The 13724-nt window shown below is 29.3% G+C and overlaps 1 protein-coding gene across 1 annotated transcript; it reads left to right on the top strand.

Annotated features, from left to right (window-relative positions):
- Positions 1-823: 823 nt before the first annotated feature.
- On the top strand, positions 824-2219 carry LOC125491913 (serine/threonine-protein kinase ppk23-like). Its single transcript, XM_048633989.2, has 4 exons — positions 824-939; positions 1366-1500; positions 1644-1704; positions 2020-2219. Exons 1-4 carry the CDS (start codon positions 836-838, stop codon positions 2098-2100), a joined length of 381 nt encoding a protein of 126 aa, XP_048489946.2. The 5' UTR covers positions 824-835; the 3' UTR covers positions 2101-2219.
- The last annotated feature ends 11505 nt before the right edge of the window (positions 2220-13724 follow it).

The following is a 13724-nucleotide window of genomic DNA, read 5'->3' as shown; positions in this document are numbered from 1 at the left end:
AAGATAACAAGTAGGCCCTTGCCTGCATACTATAGGCTGTGATAGCAGAAGAGTACACCTCTTTGGTGACAGGAATGTTCAAATTCGTCATTTCGTCAAGAAAATCAATAGCCTGGTCATACTTGGACATCTTACAACAGCCAGTTATCAATACGTTGTATGTAACAGAATCAGCTTTGACATTCTTTTTCTTCATAGCTTTATACAGAACTAATGCCTCATCAAATTCCCCAACATTCATATAGCTTCCAATTGTCGTGTTATATGCAACCAGATTCAATTCAATGCCTCGCTTGTCAGCCACTGAAAGTATTGAATTAATTTTCACTTTTTCACAACAACGGTCGCAAGCTGCCAGAAGAGTAGATATTGAGACAACATTAGGCTGAATTCCTTCCCATTCCATTTCACGTAACACTTCTACAGCCCCAGCTAAACAGCCATTTGAACCATAGGCATCAATAACTGCATTATAACTAATGATATTTGGCTTGCAATAATGTTGCTTCATCAACTCAAATGTTTATGTTGTTTCTCTAATGCAGTTAAACAGGACTAAAAGGGTGAATTCTTGTTGTGCATTCCTCATCTTTTCTTTCTAGTCAAACTAAAGCATTAGCTGGTTTGTTGACAACTATCCTAGGAGATCCCTGCATTGCATTGCAATTATATTGTTAGTTGTGATTGATCATCTCCTTTTGTTTGATTACATCATAGCATACTTGCAGTCACTAGCTATTCTGATGGACTCCGTTTCCTCATTCATTTTGTAGGTACTTTTGTTATACCTGATAATTGGGTTCTTGATCGTGATTTAAAGACATCAAATTTGCTTATGAACAACCAGGGTAAGTTGAAGATATGTGAATTTGGGTTGGCTCGTCAATATGGAAGTCCATTGAAGCCATATACTCATTTGGTTGTCACACTTTGGTACAGGTGAGCAGCAAAATTCCACTTCTTGTGAGTACTTATATTTGTCAATTTGTATAGCTTATCTTTTATTTAGTTAATTATTCTTTTATTTTTGTTTGTTTCATGTTCTATCTTTTGAATTTTGGAATTTCCTATGCATGTCCTATTTCTCTTATTTAGCTGACCTGTCTATGGAAAACTTGCATTGGACTGTAGTATCCCGATTTTTGTTCTCTAGTATCTGTGTCCATTGATTATGATACAATTTATATTGTCACTCTCTTAAAACTGTTAACTCAGCCATTTTTCTGAGAATTTGTTTTGTGCTCCGAGCATATTGTTTATGTCCAATTCAGTAAATTTGTGCGCTTTTTAGATGTTCAGGGATGGGTGATAATCGATTTGTCCAAGGGTTAACACTTCATTTATTCCTCTTATATTACTTTGCAGAGCGCCGGAGCTTTTGTTGGGGCAAAAGAGTATTCAACCGCCATTGATATGTGGTCACTTGGTTGCATTATGGTTGAGCTTCTATCAAAGGAGCCTCTCTTTAATGGAAAATCGGAATTTGATCAGCTTGACAAGGTACATCCATCCATCAAGAAGTTATGTACTTCAAAATATGATCAGAACTGTTTGATAAATTTCATACAGATAGGGCTAGTTCTAGTTGTTAATTGCTCCTGTATCTCATTTAGTTATGGATTTTCTTATGATATTGTGCCTAGTGGACATACTCGTTCTGAATGGAAACCATTGGTTCAGTATCGGTTCCCACTCAAAGGACAGGTACTTCTCATTTTCAATTCAATATTATAACGTGTGAGACATCTTACTTCTACAATATTAACTAAAACTTCCATTGCGAGTGTAGCAAGTGTCTCAACTTGGAAAAGCGGCACGAGCAGCTTAAAATCAAGTTTATAATTAATTTTATAATTGGCTCTCACTATAATATATCACTATAATATATAACATTAATTATATCTTTTGTCATTAACTAACTTTTTTACATCTTTTATAATTGGCTCTCACACTATAATATATCACATCAATTATATAATTAAGATTACTTATGTCATTATTCTTTGTTTTTTTTTCAAGGTTCAAGATGATGGTGAAGGAAAAGAACGAAGCCAAGGATCCATCAAATTAGTACAACTCATAAAGCTATTAATGCTTTGAAAATGCCCTGTAAAAGATATATTTCTTTTGTTATTTTTTTGTTTTGTAAGGTTTGAAGAAGTTGATAGTAGACATTATCTAATTGACTTATTTTATTTGTGATCGAACTCAATATTTTACTGTGTATTTAATTAATCATTTGTTAATTAAGGCAGATATTAATATTATTATATATTGGTCAGTTCTACCTAAATATTTTTTTATTGGAAAATTGCTTATAATATATTATATTTGATCCATACAATTAAATAGTGGCTATTATTATTAGATGTTTTTTCTAGGCTAAAATCTCTACACTTTTTCGTGTTAAGAGTTCTTTTGGCTCCAAAAATTTATTTGTGGAGGTAAAATAATCTTGACACTGGAATGTGTCTAGAGCATATTGTGAGACGCAGAAAAGCGTTGAGAAACTCAACACAAAACAACATCACAAGTCATAAGCATATTTCGACACGCAGAAAAGCGTTGAGAAACTCAACACAAAATAGCGTCATAAGTCATAACTTGACGCGTTTTCGCGTTGAGAATATCAACGCAAGAAAGCGTCGAGAATTCTCCACGCGTGAAATCTCGACGCTTTTACATTGCGTTGAGAATCAATTTCTCAACACTTTTTTCCGTCTAGAATATTGAGGAAAAGCGTTGAGAAAACACTCTTTTTCTAGTAGATTTAATAACAACAAAATAACTTAATATAATAATAACAATGACATGTATAATGGTAACAACAAGATTAATAATAATTACCAATATTAATAATTAATAAGTACAACAACAACAACAACAACAATAATTCTTTTGAACAAATGTACTAGTAAATAATAATACTCCCTTTGTATTTTTTTATCTTTCTCACTTCGAATCTTGACACTATTTACAATTAGAGATAATTTGTTAGATTTTTCTCAATATATAAGAAAAAATATAGTCATGTGGGGTCTTGTTTGATTCGTCTCAATGAGTACTTTATTAATATTCAATTATTATAATTTTTATTAATATGTAGTGAAAGATATTTAATAATAATGGGTTTTTAAATATAAGTATGATATGTTCTAAACTAATCTGATCTGATCTGGTCTGGTCTGATCTGATCTGAACTTATTTTTTCTGATCTGATCTGATTAGATCTGAAATAAGCAAAAATAAGGTGAACTGAACATAGCCTAAGTATCAACATCTTCATTTCCAAAAATTAGAAATAGCAGCTTTGATCCAAAAAACACCAAAAAAAATAAATAATCAGAAGTTTATATTTTCAAGTTGTTTATGCTATAGGTACTCTTGTTTCTGCAAAATCTCCTCCTGATTCACAAAATGACACATTGACATTCAATATAAATTAGTGGTTTGTGAATGCAAGAAAAGAAAAGAAAATTATCAAGAGGTTAAAAATAGTGGTACAGAGTCATAGTGTTAGGACCCGTGCAAAAATGCACGGGAAGTGATTTGCTTAATAAGACAAAATTTTCAATTAAACGAATAGCAGATAACTAATTTTCTAATGTAAGAATAAGTAAAAGTTATATTAACAAATATTACAAAAATGTGTATGAAATTATACATTTTGGAACACTTCCTTATAAACAACATTTGTGGTTGTTTTGCACACATTATTCTCTTTATCACAAATAAGAATTTTAAGTTCTTTTTTGCTCGTGACTCGGGAAATAGCGACATATAGTTTTTGGACCCGTGCAAAAATGCACGGGAACTTTTTTGTTTAATTAGCATGTTTATATACCAACTACAGTAAAAGCATACAAAAGGTTCTCTACGTCAACTCGATTTAATATAGGCTTATAACTACTCGAAACTCAAATGAGTTTAACCCCTATACCATATTAAATTAATAAACTTTGAACGATGTATTGTAATACAGAATAATCGTATACATATTTAACCAAAAACAAAGCATCAATGATGCACTTTACATAGAAAGACAAAAATCTCCTTTATTTTACTTATGAAGTTGTTTTGCAAATACATTACACTTTTAGGTTGTAGAAGACTTATTTATATACTCCCTCCGTTTCCTAAAGATCTTCCCACTTTCCGTTTAAGGGTGTTTCCAAAAGATCTTCCCACTTTTGCTTTATTCCTTATTTGGCAAAACAAATTTCCCTATTTACCCTCTCATGTCACTATCATATGGTCCACCATTACATTATTAATTCAATTTTACTCCCTTTCTCTCTCCTACTTTAACCCCTTTTTATTTGTTTATTTATCTTAACCCCTTTCTCTCTCCTACTTTACTCACATCATGCCCCACACAACTTGATTTTCCTTGGTATCTGTAGGAACAGTAAGTGGGAAGATCTTTAGGAAACGGAGGGAGTATGTCATTAGATGTAATATTAGACATATCATGTTCTTTCTCACAAATCAGTATTATTATACATTTTCTACCCGTGACTTTAGAAATGACCACATGAAATTGGTTACGTTTGAAAACCGAACTTGGGAGATACAAACCCATATGTGATAGGGATATCTTTGACTTTTATTTATAGTCATTGCAAAACACAATTCAAGAGAAATTTTGTTCCATTTGACAAAATGAGTGTCATACGGGGTATAAATACCATATTACTCCCTTTTTTTTGACATACTCAAGCCCCCTTTAAATGATTCTCTAGGGAATACCAAATATATGTTTTCTACTATATATAGTTGGTATATGATCATTTTCCTTTCCCCAGCTAAAAAAATAACGTGATTGATTTTCTTGTTGCTGACCCCTTGAGCCACCGCGTGTCCTTGCCACCGCCTGATTGGTTGTTTTTCCATCTTTTTTATTCTCATTTTAATAGTGTAGTCTCCTTTTATTTGGAGCCCTTTAGCTTGAACATGTCTATGACCTCGAAGATGAATGTTCAATTATCCATGTACCACAATTAACCAAATTTAGTAGAAGAAATACGCTACCCATTGGTACAAAATATGATTTGATTAGTAGAAAATTAAGTAATTCATAATTTACGTTTAATAAAAATGTACGGGATGAGATAGCCCATACAATAAAAAAACTCAAACGGTATAAGATAAATACATCACGTTGATGTCATTTTTGTATAATCCATGTTATTTTAAAGTCATTAATTTTACTCAAACAAAATGATGGTTTTCCTTTAAAGAATTATAAGTTAATAACATAAAGAGATATGATTACCATAACTATCATAACTTACTAATAGAAAGTGGTCCTACTCGACCAAAATGCACACTAAATCACACCTCTATTATGCAACTTAGTAAAATCAGAATTTAGCATATATTATTTTCCATATTGTTTTATCCTATCAATGTAAACCAACCTTAAATATAAACCACCCTCATCCCTTTAATTTTATTCCATAGCCACCCACTAATCATACAATTAACTTCAAATTGAACAAAAATATTGACTTCAATTTATACTTGATGTTCACCTATCGCCTATCTCTAGAATAAAGGGGTATTATAGACATTTATTTAGTTCTACTATAATAATCATGATATGAATATATATGTATTAAAGAAATTGAACACGCCAAGTTTGGATTTGTCAATATTTAAACATATAGTATGATTAATACGATTCGATAAGTGTTTCAATACAATAACCAACCCATACATTTATTTACATTTGAAAATTTCATGTGATGGAATAGATCTAGTTCGATCTTGGTTATGCATTAGTTCTAAGTGATTATGCTCTACTTATGATGAAAATAAGTTTAATTATGTTATAATCTTAACATATATTTATTGAGATATAAAAAGTTTTCTAACTTTCGTCCTTCTTTAATATATCATAATTACATAAATGAAATATCCTAATTAATCATCTACAAACTTTATTTTAGTTATCAAATAGTTACCTATTTTTCTTCTTATTGAGATCTAAAGAATTCCTTAAATCTGGACCATAATGTTATGATGTTATCAAAATGAACTTTCCTTTGATCTTTTTTGTTTTTTGACTAAAATTATCTTCATAATCTTTTGTCTTCCCTCACCAAGTGATATCTATCATTTTGTTTGATGACACAATTTTTTAGCTTCATTGAAAAATTCTCTAACTTCCTACCAACATTCTTCAAGGATTTTGTTTTAGATATAGAGATATTATAATTCAAAAAAAATTAAATTAAATACATACTTTATTTAATGGTTGCGTACATATTTAATAAATTTCAATAGTCATTATTAACATCCATTTCAACTAAAAATCACGATTTTCAAAATTATGAGTAGATGAAGGAAATGTTAACACAATAATCTATTATATTTATAATTGTGATCAATTATAATGAAAGTGGAAATAAGTTATCTATTTTCCACCGTTCCGCCCTCCTTATACAATCCAAATCTTCAATTTTTATTAAATTAAAAAGTACCTCAGATTTCCACCTTAACTTTATTGAATCGCGAAATAGGAAACAATAAATTTAGAAAATTTAGGACGAAAAACCACTCTTTTATGTTTTCTTTCGTCTTGTTAATATCCTTTAAGTTTCTAAGTTATTATGAATGTCGAGATTGTTCAAGGAATATTCAGGATTGTTGGTGTCTCAATGAAGAAATTTTCACCTTAATTTTATTGAAATGTGTACAATGTTTACACCAAAAAGGGGTTTTGTCCTTATAGAAGTAAATGCATAGACAAAATTTATATCATTCTTTCATGACAATGGTATGCAACTTAATTTTTAAGATTATTTTCATATACAAAGTTTGTAGTTGTTATATATTAGGTTGTATATGTTGAAATATTTGGAGACATGAAGAATGTATTCACTAATACTTATGAATTATAAGATATTATTGAGTTCAAGACTATTTAGGATGTACATGAATCTCATTTGTGCTTGATAATCACATTAGATTTATTGGCTATTATGAAATCGCACTTTTTAATGTTTGTATTATCAACACAGTTGTTCTATACTTATACAATAATAGGTGCTTATATTCTCGTACATTTGTTGGTTCATTTGTTTTTTGGTGGTCTAATCAATATGATGATTCTAATAGAACATGGCTTTAATAACTTCTACTTTTCCTACTTAGCAAAAAAAAAACTTCTACTTTTCGTACCGAAATGTTATTCATAACTTTCTACTATGATATATTGAAATCAATTATTTTTTCATGATGTACAATTGTCATGAAATGAAACCATGCATTCATTCCTCATACAAACTGCGCAACCCATGTTTTAAGAAAAATAAAATAAAATATTTTTAAAAGGAAAAATTTAGTTAAAAGGCTAATACTTTTCAATAAATGATTCAAAGGAAATATAAGGTATACTTTTATAGTATAGACTTCTATTTTCGTTTGCATACTATTGTGTATCATCTCCCGTCGTTCGTTTTATTGTTTCACTTTAGAAAAATCTTTATATTTGAAAATAATTACACGAAAAACTGAATAAATCAAAGATTTTCAAAAACTTGCAAAATTTCATAATATCAATTTTGTTTAAAAAAATGCACATTAATGATATGTTGATAGCTTGATATGAACAAAAAAAAATGATTTTATACAACCATTTTCAATAACATATTCCCTCAATGAAAAGATCATTGCCCAATAACAAATTCTATTGCACATATAAAAAAATTCTTACAAATCATGGCTTTACTTTTCATTAAGGAGTAAGTAAGTAGCATATATTTCATTGGTATATATGACATATTTATTGACAAATTAGTATTTCAATTACATCTTAATTCACTCATACTTTCATATTTTTTGAATTTAGGATATTAAATTTATAAAACAATTAGTGTTTCGCAAAAATAATTAGTTAAAGAAAAAAGCACATACTTCTTCTACTTCTTAGAAATTTTTACTTCCCATGTTTCCTTTAGTTAATGAAACAACACCTAATTTTGAAAAGTTGCAAAAGTATCACTGTCATTAGTATTCCTATTCAAAAGCTTGAAATATCGCTCCCTATTGTTCTTAGTTGTTCTAATTGTCATATCTCAATTTCTAACTTTACCTATAACATAAATATACAAAAAAAATCGTAATTCACAACATGATAGTTCTAATTGCTAATAGTCCACAAATTTGTATCATTCTCTTTTCTCTGTCTTTAGATACAAAAGCAATAACTATCTTCTTATTTCTCAATAAATAATCATACATTTTTAAGATAAGGTTAAATCATAATGAAGCAAGATAATTACATCATGATATGTAGTATAACAAAGGAGACTAAAAATATCTAAGTAATACTATTGAAAGGAAGGGAGAATAATACATAAAGTGAGAGCATATTGTTTGCATAAATTACCGATGATCAAAGGGATATGATTGTTAATCAAATTTAATAAACTTTTGGGAAGGTATCATGCCCAACTTATGAAGATAATATATCAAGCCAAATATTTGACATCATATTTCTCTCCTGATTATGAATCAAGGATATTATTTTAAAAGCAATAACCTAGATATACTATTTAAAAAAATTCCAAGCAAATTTAAAATATTCATTATTGAAATTAATTTTAGAGGTGATCGTTAGACGTGGTTATTGGACAGGGTAGCCCAATGGTTAAAGGATTAGGGTCAATTTTACAGGGCTTTTATTGGACAGAGTTTAATTGGACAGGGTCATTATTGGATAGGGCCATTATAGGGTCAACAAAAAACCCAATAATTTTAAAAAATAAAATAAGTTTTGTAAAAACAATTACATATTCGGATTCGCATTCATTTATACTTATTTCTGGCTCTTTTTGTTCCTTGTTTTTCTTGTTCGTTTACCGACCCGTCCATTATCGGCCCGCTATAAGCCCTCTACCCATTTGGCCCGGCCCGTTACGACCCTTTATGAGGCGACCCTCCTATGACCCGATCCGATCCGCCTCCGACCCGCACTGGCCATGACCCGACCCGTCCAATAACCAAGTCTAGTGATCGTATGTAATAGCCAATATGTTACACACTTTTTATTAATCGTTAATTGTTCTATAAATTGTATTAACGTGAAAATGAGTTGTGCTAACTCTAATTCGAAATTTATGCATTTTAATCATATTAAATTAATATTTAATTTTTGCCCATGAAAAAAAGAAGAAAAAGAAGACAAATTCCTCTACAACTTTTTTGAGCCATTTGGATGCGTTTTTATTTAGTCTCATAATAAACAAACCAAAATTAATATGCAATACTTTAATAAGATGATAATAATGCAGGATATCAACAACTTTAATTTATTGAGCCATTTGACTGCATTTTTCTCTCTTCATAATATGTATAATGATGCAAGACATCAACAATACTTCTCTACAGACTACCACTATACCAACTTTCTCTCTCTGGTTATATCCATCATCTTCAACTTCTAGCACACCCACCTTTTCTCTTATTGTCAACATTTGATGCTGCTAAAATTGCCGAATACTCCATGAAATTTCAGCGACATCCTCATAATCACCTTCCCACTATTATCTCTTATTCACCCAATTAACAATTTTTTTTTAAAAAAAATTTGTAGGCAATCTAATAAGAACCCAATCCCATTTTCTCTCTCATCTATCTTTGTTGTTGATGTGTTGCGTTCAACAACGTGTCGGCGTTGCTGTAGTACTCCTGGTGCTACTGTCATCGCTGCTGCAAGCCGATGATCCGGTGAGCTGTTGTGGATGCTGCTGTTGATGGTCAGTTGTTGCGTTGCTTTTAACGAAGTTGTTGGACTGAAATATATATAAATCTAAAAGATGTATGTTTTCATGTTCTCCAACAATATAATTTCCCTACCATTCTTATAAAATTTCTATGGTTTATCGTTTATATGGAACTTGAAAATTCTATTTTATGTTCTACCAATTATTGGATTTCAACAACAAAAGATCAAAATTAAGCTTAATGTATGCATGTGGGATTCATTAATAGATTGTATGTGTTCTTCAATTACATGCATGAAGTCAGAAAAATATAAAATTGTCATTTGATCAAGTTGCAAAACTTAGATGTGTTTATGTTGGAAGATTTGTATATAAAGAAATAAAATTGGATCATTTATATCCTTCGATCTACAAAATCAAGAAATTTTAAAGCTCGCATGCAAATCGGAAATTCTTGTAGGAGTTCGATTGAAATGAGAAGGTTTAGCTCCCTCAATCTACAAAATACATAGTTACTGTCATTTATATTGTATACCTTCATTTTGGAGAAGGAGGTGAATTCAAATAGAAATAGAGAAAAATGTGTATGGGTCAAGATTGGAAGTCTTATTTGGTAATTTTTTTTTAAAAAAAGATACAATTTTGATCACTTAGTCATGAGTATGTTTACCCACATTCTGTGTTTGCATGTGGGTTCCATCCATTTAATTTCATTTAACTATATTAGTGATACAATTCCTAAATCTTTGAATGCGTAACGAAAACACATATGATTATCGATTTAATTGCATTTAACTATATTAGTTTTGTTTTGTTTCGTTTTAGTTTTTCCTTCTGTAGTGGTTTTATTTTCTTGGTTGCTTTTCTTTTCCTTTCTTTGGTATTGTTGTACCTTTATTCGGATCAATAATAATAATAATAATAATAATAATAATAATAATATTGTATGAATGAGTTTTCAGTTCAGTGAATGATGACATATTTATAGTAATATATATTAAAAAAAATGAATCTTTTTTTAGAGCAATAATAGTATTGCACGGGAATATAATAACAATAGTACCATATAATCACGAACACAAAATTGAGTGAGTTATTTATTAGTCAACAAATTAAATATGATGATAATAAAACGGGCACTACAAACATAAAAACATACTAAGACATAAATGGTAGAAAAACAATACTAATAAGTTGTTGTATCCCTAATCATAGCTTGCTATATAATCTAGATTGCTCATGAGTTTGCACAGAAAAAAAAAATTGCTCATCAGTTGGTACCGTTGACTTATAATTTTGGGTGCAACCTACTTTCACTCGTATGGTTTGCTATGAATGATGAATCTTCTTTGGAGGGGGATAGTTCTTCCATTAGAATAACACCACCAGAGAGAATATTATATAACTATGTAATATGTACTTTGAATGACTCCTACAAAGCTAGGGTATAATGCCTATTTATAGTTGCAAAATTGTAAGCCGAACAACTTATAATTCGGAATTAACAAAAATAATTCCTTAATATTAGCGGCATAATAGGGAATATTAAGAAGGGAATATACTTGTTTCCTAATTTGTAGCAAATACAATATCAATTACACGCATGATTTTAGGGATTATTTTGACCATTTTATTTCCTAAATTACTAATATGGTTGTAGCCTTGTAGGCAATTACACGCCTAATACAGCAATTAATGATCTTTCCTAAATAACAATGATTCCTAAATCAATTAAATCCTTGATTAGGCAATTACACGCCTAATTTGCTGAAGGATTGATTTGCTTGACACGTGGACACTCTAATTGAGCTTCAAAAAAATACTGATCAAAGGAGCATGCCACATCATGCCACGTGGGATTGAAATCCCTAACTGAACGACACGTGGCCTCAAGGATTCTACTTTAAATATATATATAGATAAAATAAGATATGCAAACGACTATGACTTGAGCAAAAAAGAAATAAATATCGTGCAACTTCAAATAGCTATAGAGATTTGGAATTCGGTAGGAAGAGGTATACTGAATCTAAATTTATAATTTGTATCTCACACTTAGCTTATTTTGAAATGTAATACGAACTTAATAGTTTCGTTGTCATGAATTTGAGATATCATATTTATATATTTCTTATTTTTGCGTCAATCTTATGTTCTTAACACGTGGCTTTTAATTTTCTATTATTTAATAACAACAAAATAACTAATATAATGATAACAATAACATTTATAATGGTAACAACAAAATTAATAATAATTACCAATATTAATAATTAATAAGTACAACAACAACAACAATAATAATTCTTTTGAACAAATGTAATAGTAAATAATAATACTCTCTTTGTATTTTTTTATCTTTCTCACTTAAAATCTTGAAACTATTCACAATTAGAGAGAATCTTTTAGATTTTTCTCAATATATAAGAAAAAATATAGTCATGTGGGGTCTTGTTTGATTCGTCTCAATGACTACTTTATTAATATTCAATTATTATAATTTTTACTAATATATAATGAAAGATATTTAATAATAACAATGAGTTTTTAAATATAAGCATGATCTGATCTGATCTGATCTGGTCTGATCTAATCTGATCTGACCTTATTTTTTCTGATCTGATCTGAACTTATTTTTTCTGATATGATCTGATTAGATCTAAAATAAGCAAAAATAAGGTGAACTGAACATAGCCTTAGTATATTTGTACAAATGATCCTTTCATCTTTCATCTCCTTGATATTTGTGTACATCTTAACATGGCAAGTATAAAAAAAATATTTGAGTGTTTGTTACTCTCTCTTTTACAAATTACAAGGCGTTTTAGATACAAAAAGTTATTTCAAAATATAAAGCATTTTACAATATCAATGTAAAATTAAATGTAACTTTAGGCTATGTTTAGTTCACCTGAAATTTTCTGATCTGAACTTATCTGATCTGATCTGATCTGATCTGAACTTATTTTTTCTGATGATCTGATCTGAACTTATTTTTTCTGATCTGATCTGATCTGATCTGAACTGATCTGATCTGATTTGATCTGAACTGATCTGATCTGATCTGATTTACAAGATCTTATCTTTTATAAAATATATTATTACTATTATATTATTACTTTGTAAATCATTATTATGCAATACTCCCTCTGGTTTTTTTTTATCTTTCTCACTTAGAATCTTGACACTATTCATACCTGAAGAGAATCTTCTAATTGTTTCACAATTTATAAAAAAAACATAGTCATGTGGAGTCTTATTTGATTCGTCTCAATTAGTACATTATTAATATTCAATCGTTACAATTTTTACTAATATATAATGAAAGATATTTAAGGTCAAAGAGGTGCATTGGGAGACGCACATAGGAAAGTGAGAATGATAAAATAAACAGATGGAGTACATTATAAGATCTTCTATAGTATTACTATTATTATCATTTTATTTCTATTACAACTTTTACACAACTTTTATTATTAATAATTATTATCATTATTATAAGAACAACAATAATATTATAATCATAATTATTATTACTAAAAATAATTATATAACTCAAGTCATTATTTATAAGAGCACTTATACAATGTTTCACATTTCCCTTAAAAAAAAGTTTCACACTTGAGAAGTCGGCAACTCAACTCTTTTTTTCCATATAAAATAAAATAAGATATACAAACAACTATGACTTGAGCAAAAAATAAATAAATATCGTGCAACTTCAAATAGCTAGAGAGATTTGGAATTCGGTAGGAAGAGGTATACCGAATCTAAATTTATAATTTGTATCTCACACTTAGCTTATTTTGAAATGTAATCCAACTTAGTAGTTTCGTTGTCATGAATTTGAGATATCATATTTTATATATTTCTTATTTTTGCGTCAATCTTATGTTCTTAACACGTGGCTTTTAATTTTCTATTATTTAATAACAACAAAATAACTTAATATAATAATAACAATGACATTTATAATGGTAACAACAAGATTAA

Source organism: Beta vulgaris, chromosome 7, assembly GCF_026745355.1.
Source record: "Beta vulgaris subsp. vulgaris cultivar EL10 chromosome 7, EL10.2, whole genome shotgun sequence".
Taxonomy (NCBI): Eukaryota; Viridiplantae; Streptophyta; class Magnoliopsida; order Caryophyllales; family Amaranthaceae; genus Beta; species Beta vulgaris.
This window is presented reverse-complemented; position numbering and strand designations above follow the sequence as displayed.

Coding starts and splice junctions, on each gene's coding strand:
- LOC125491913 (XM_048633989.2), top strand. CDS start 836: ATGAACAACCAGGGTAAGTTGAAGATATGTGAATTTGGGTTGGCTCGT. Junction 940..1,365: donor GTTGTCACACTTTGGTACAG/GTGAGCAGCAAA, acceptor ATTACTTTGCAG/AGCGCCGGAGCTTTTGTTGG. Junction 1,501..1,643: donor AATTTGATCAGCTTGACAAG/GTACATCCATCC, acceptor TATTGTGCCTAG/TGGACATACTCGTTCTGAAT.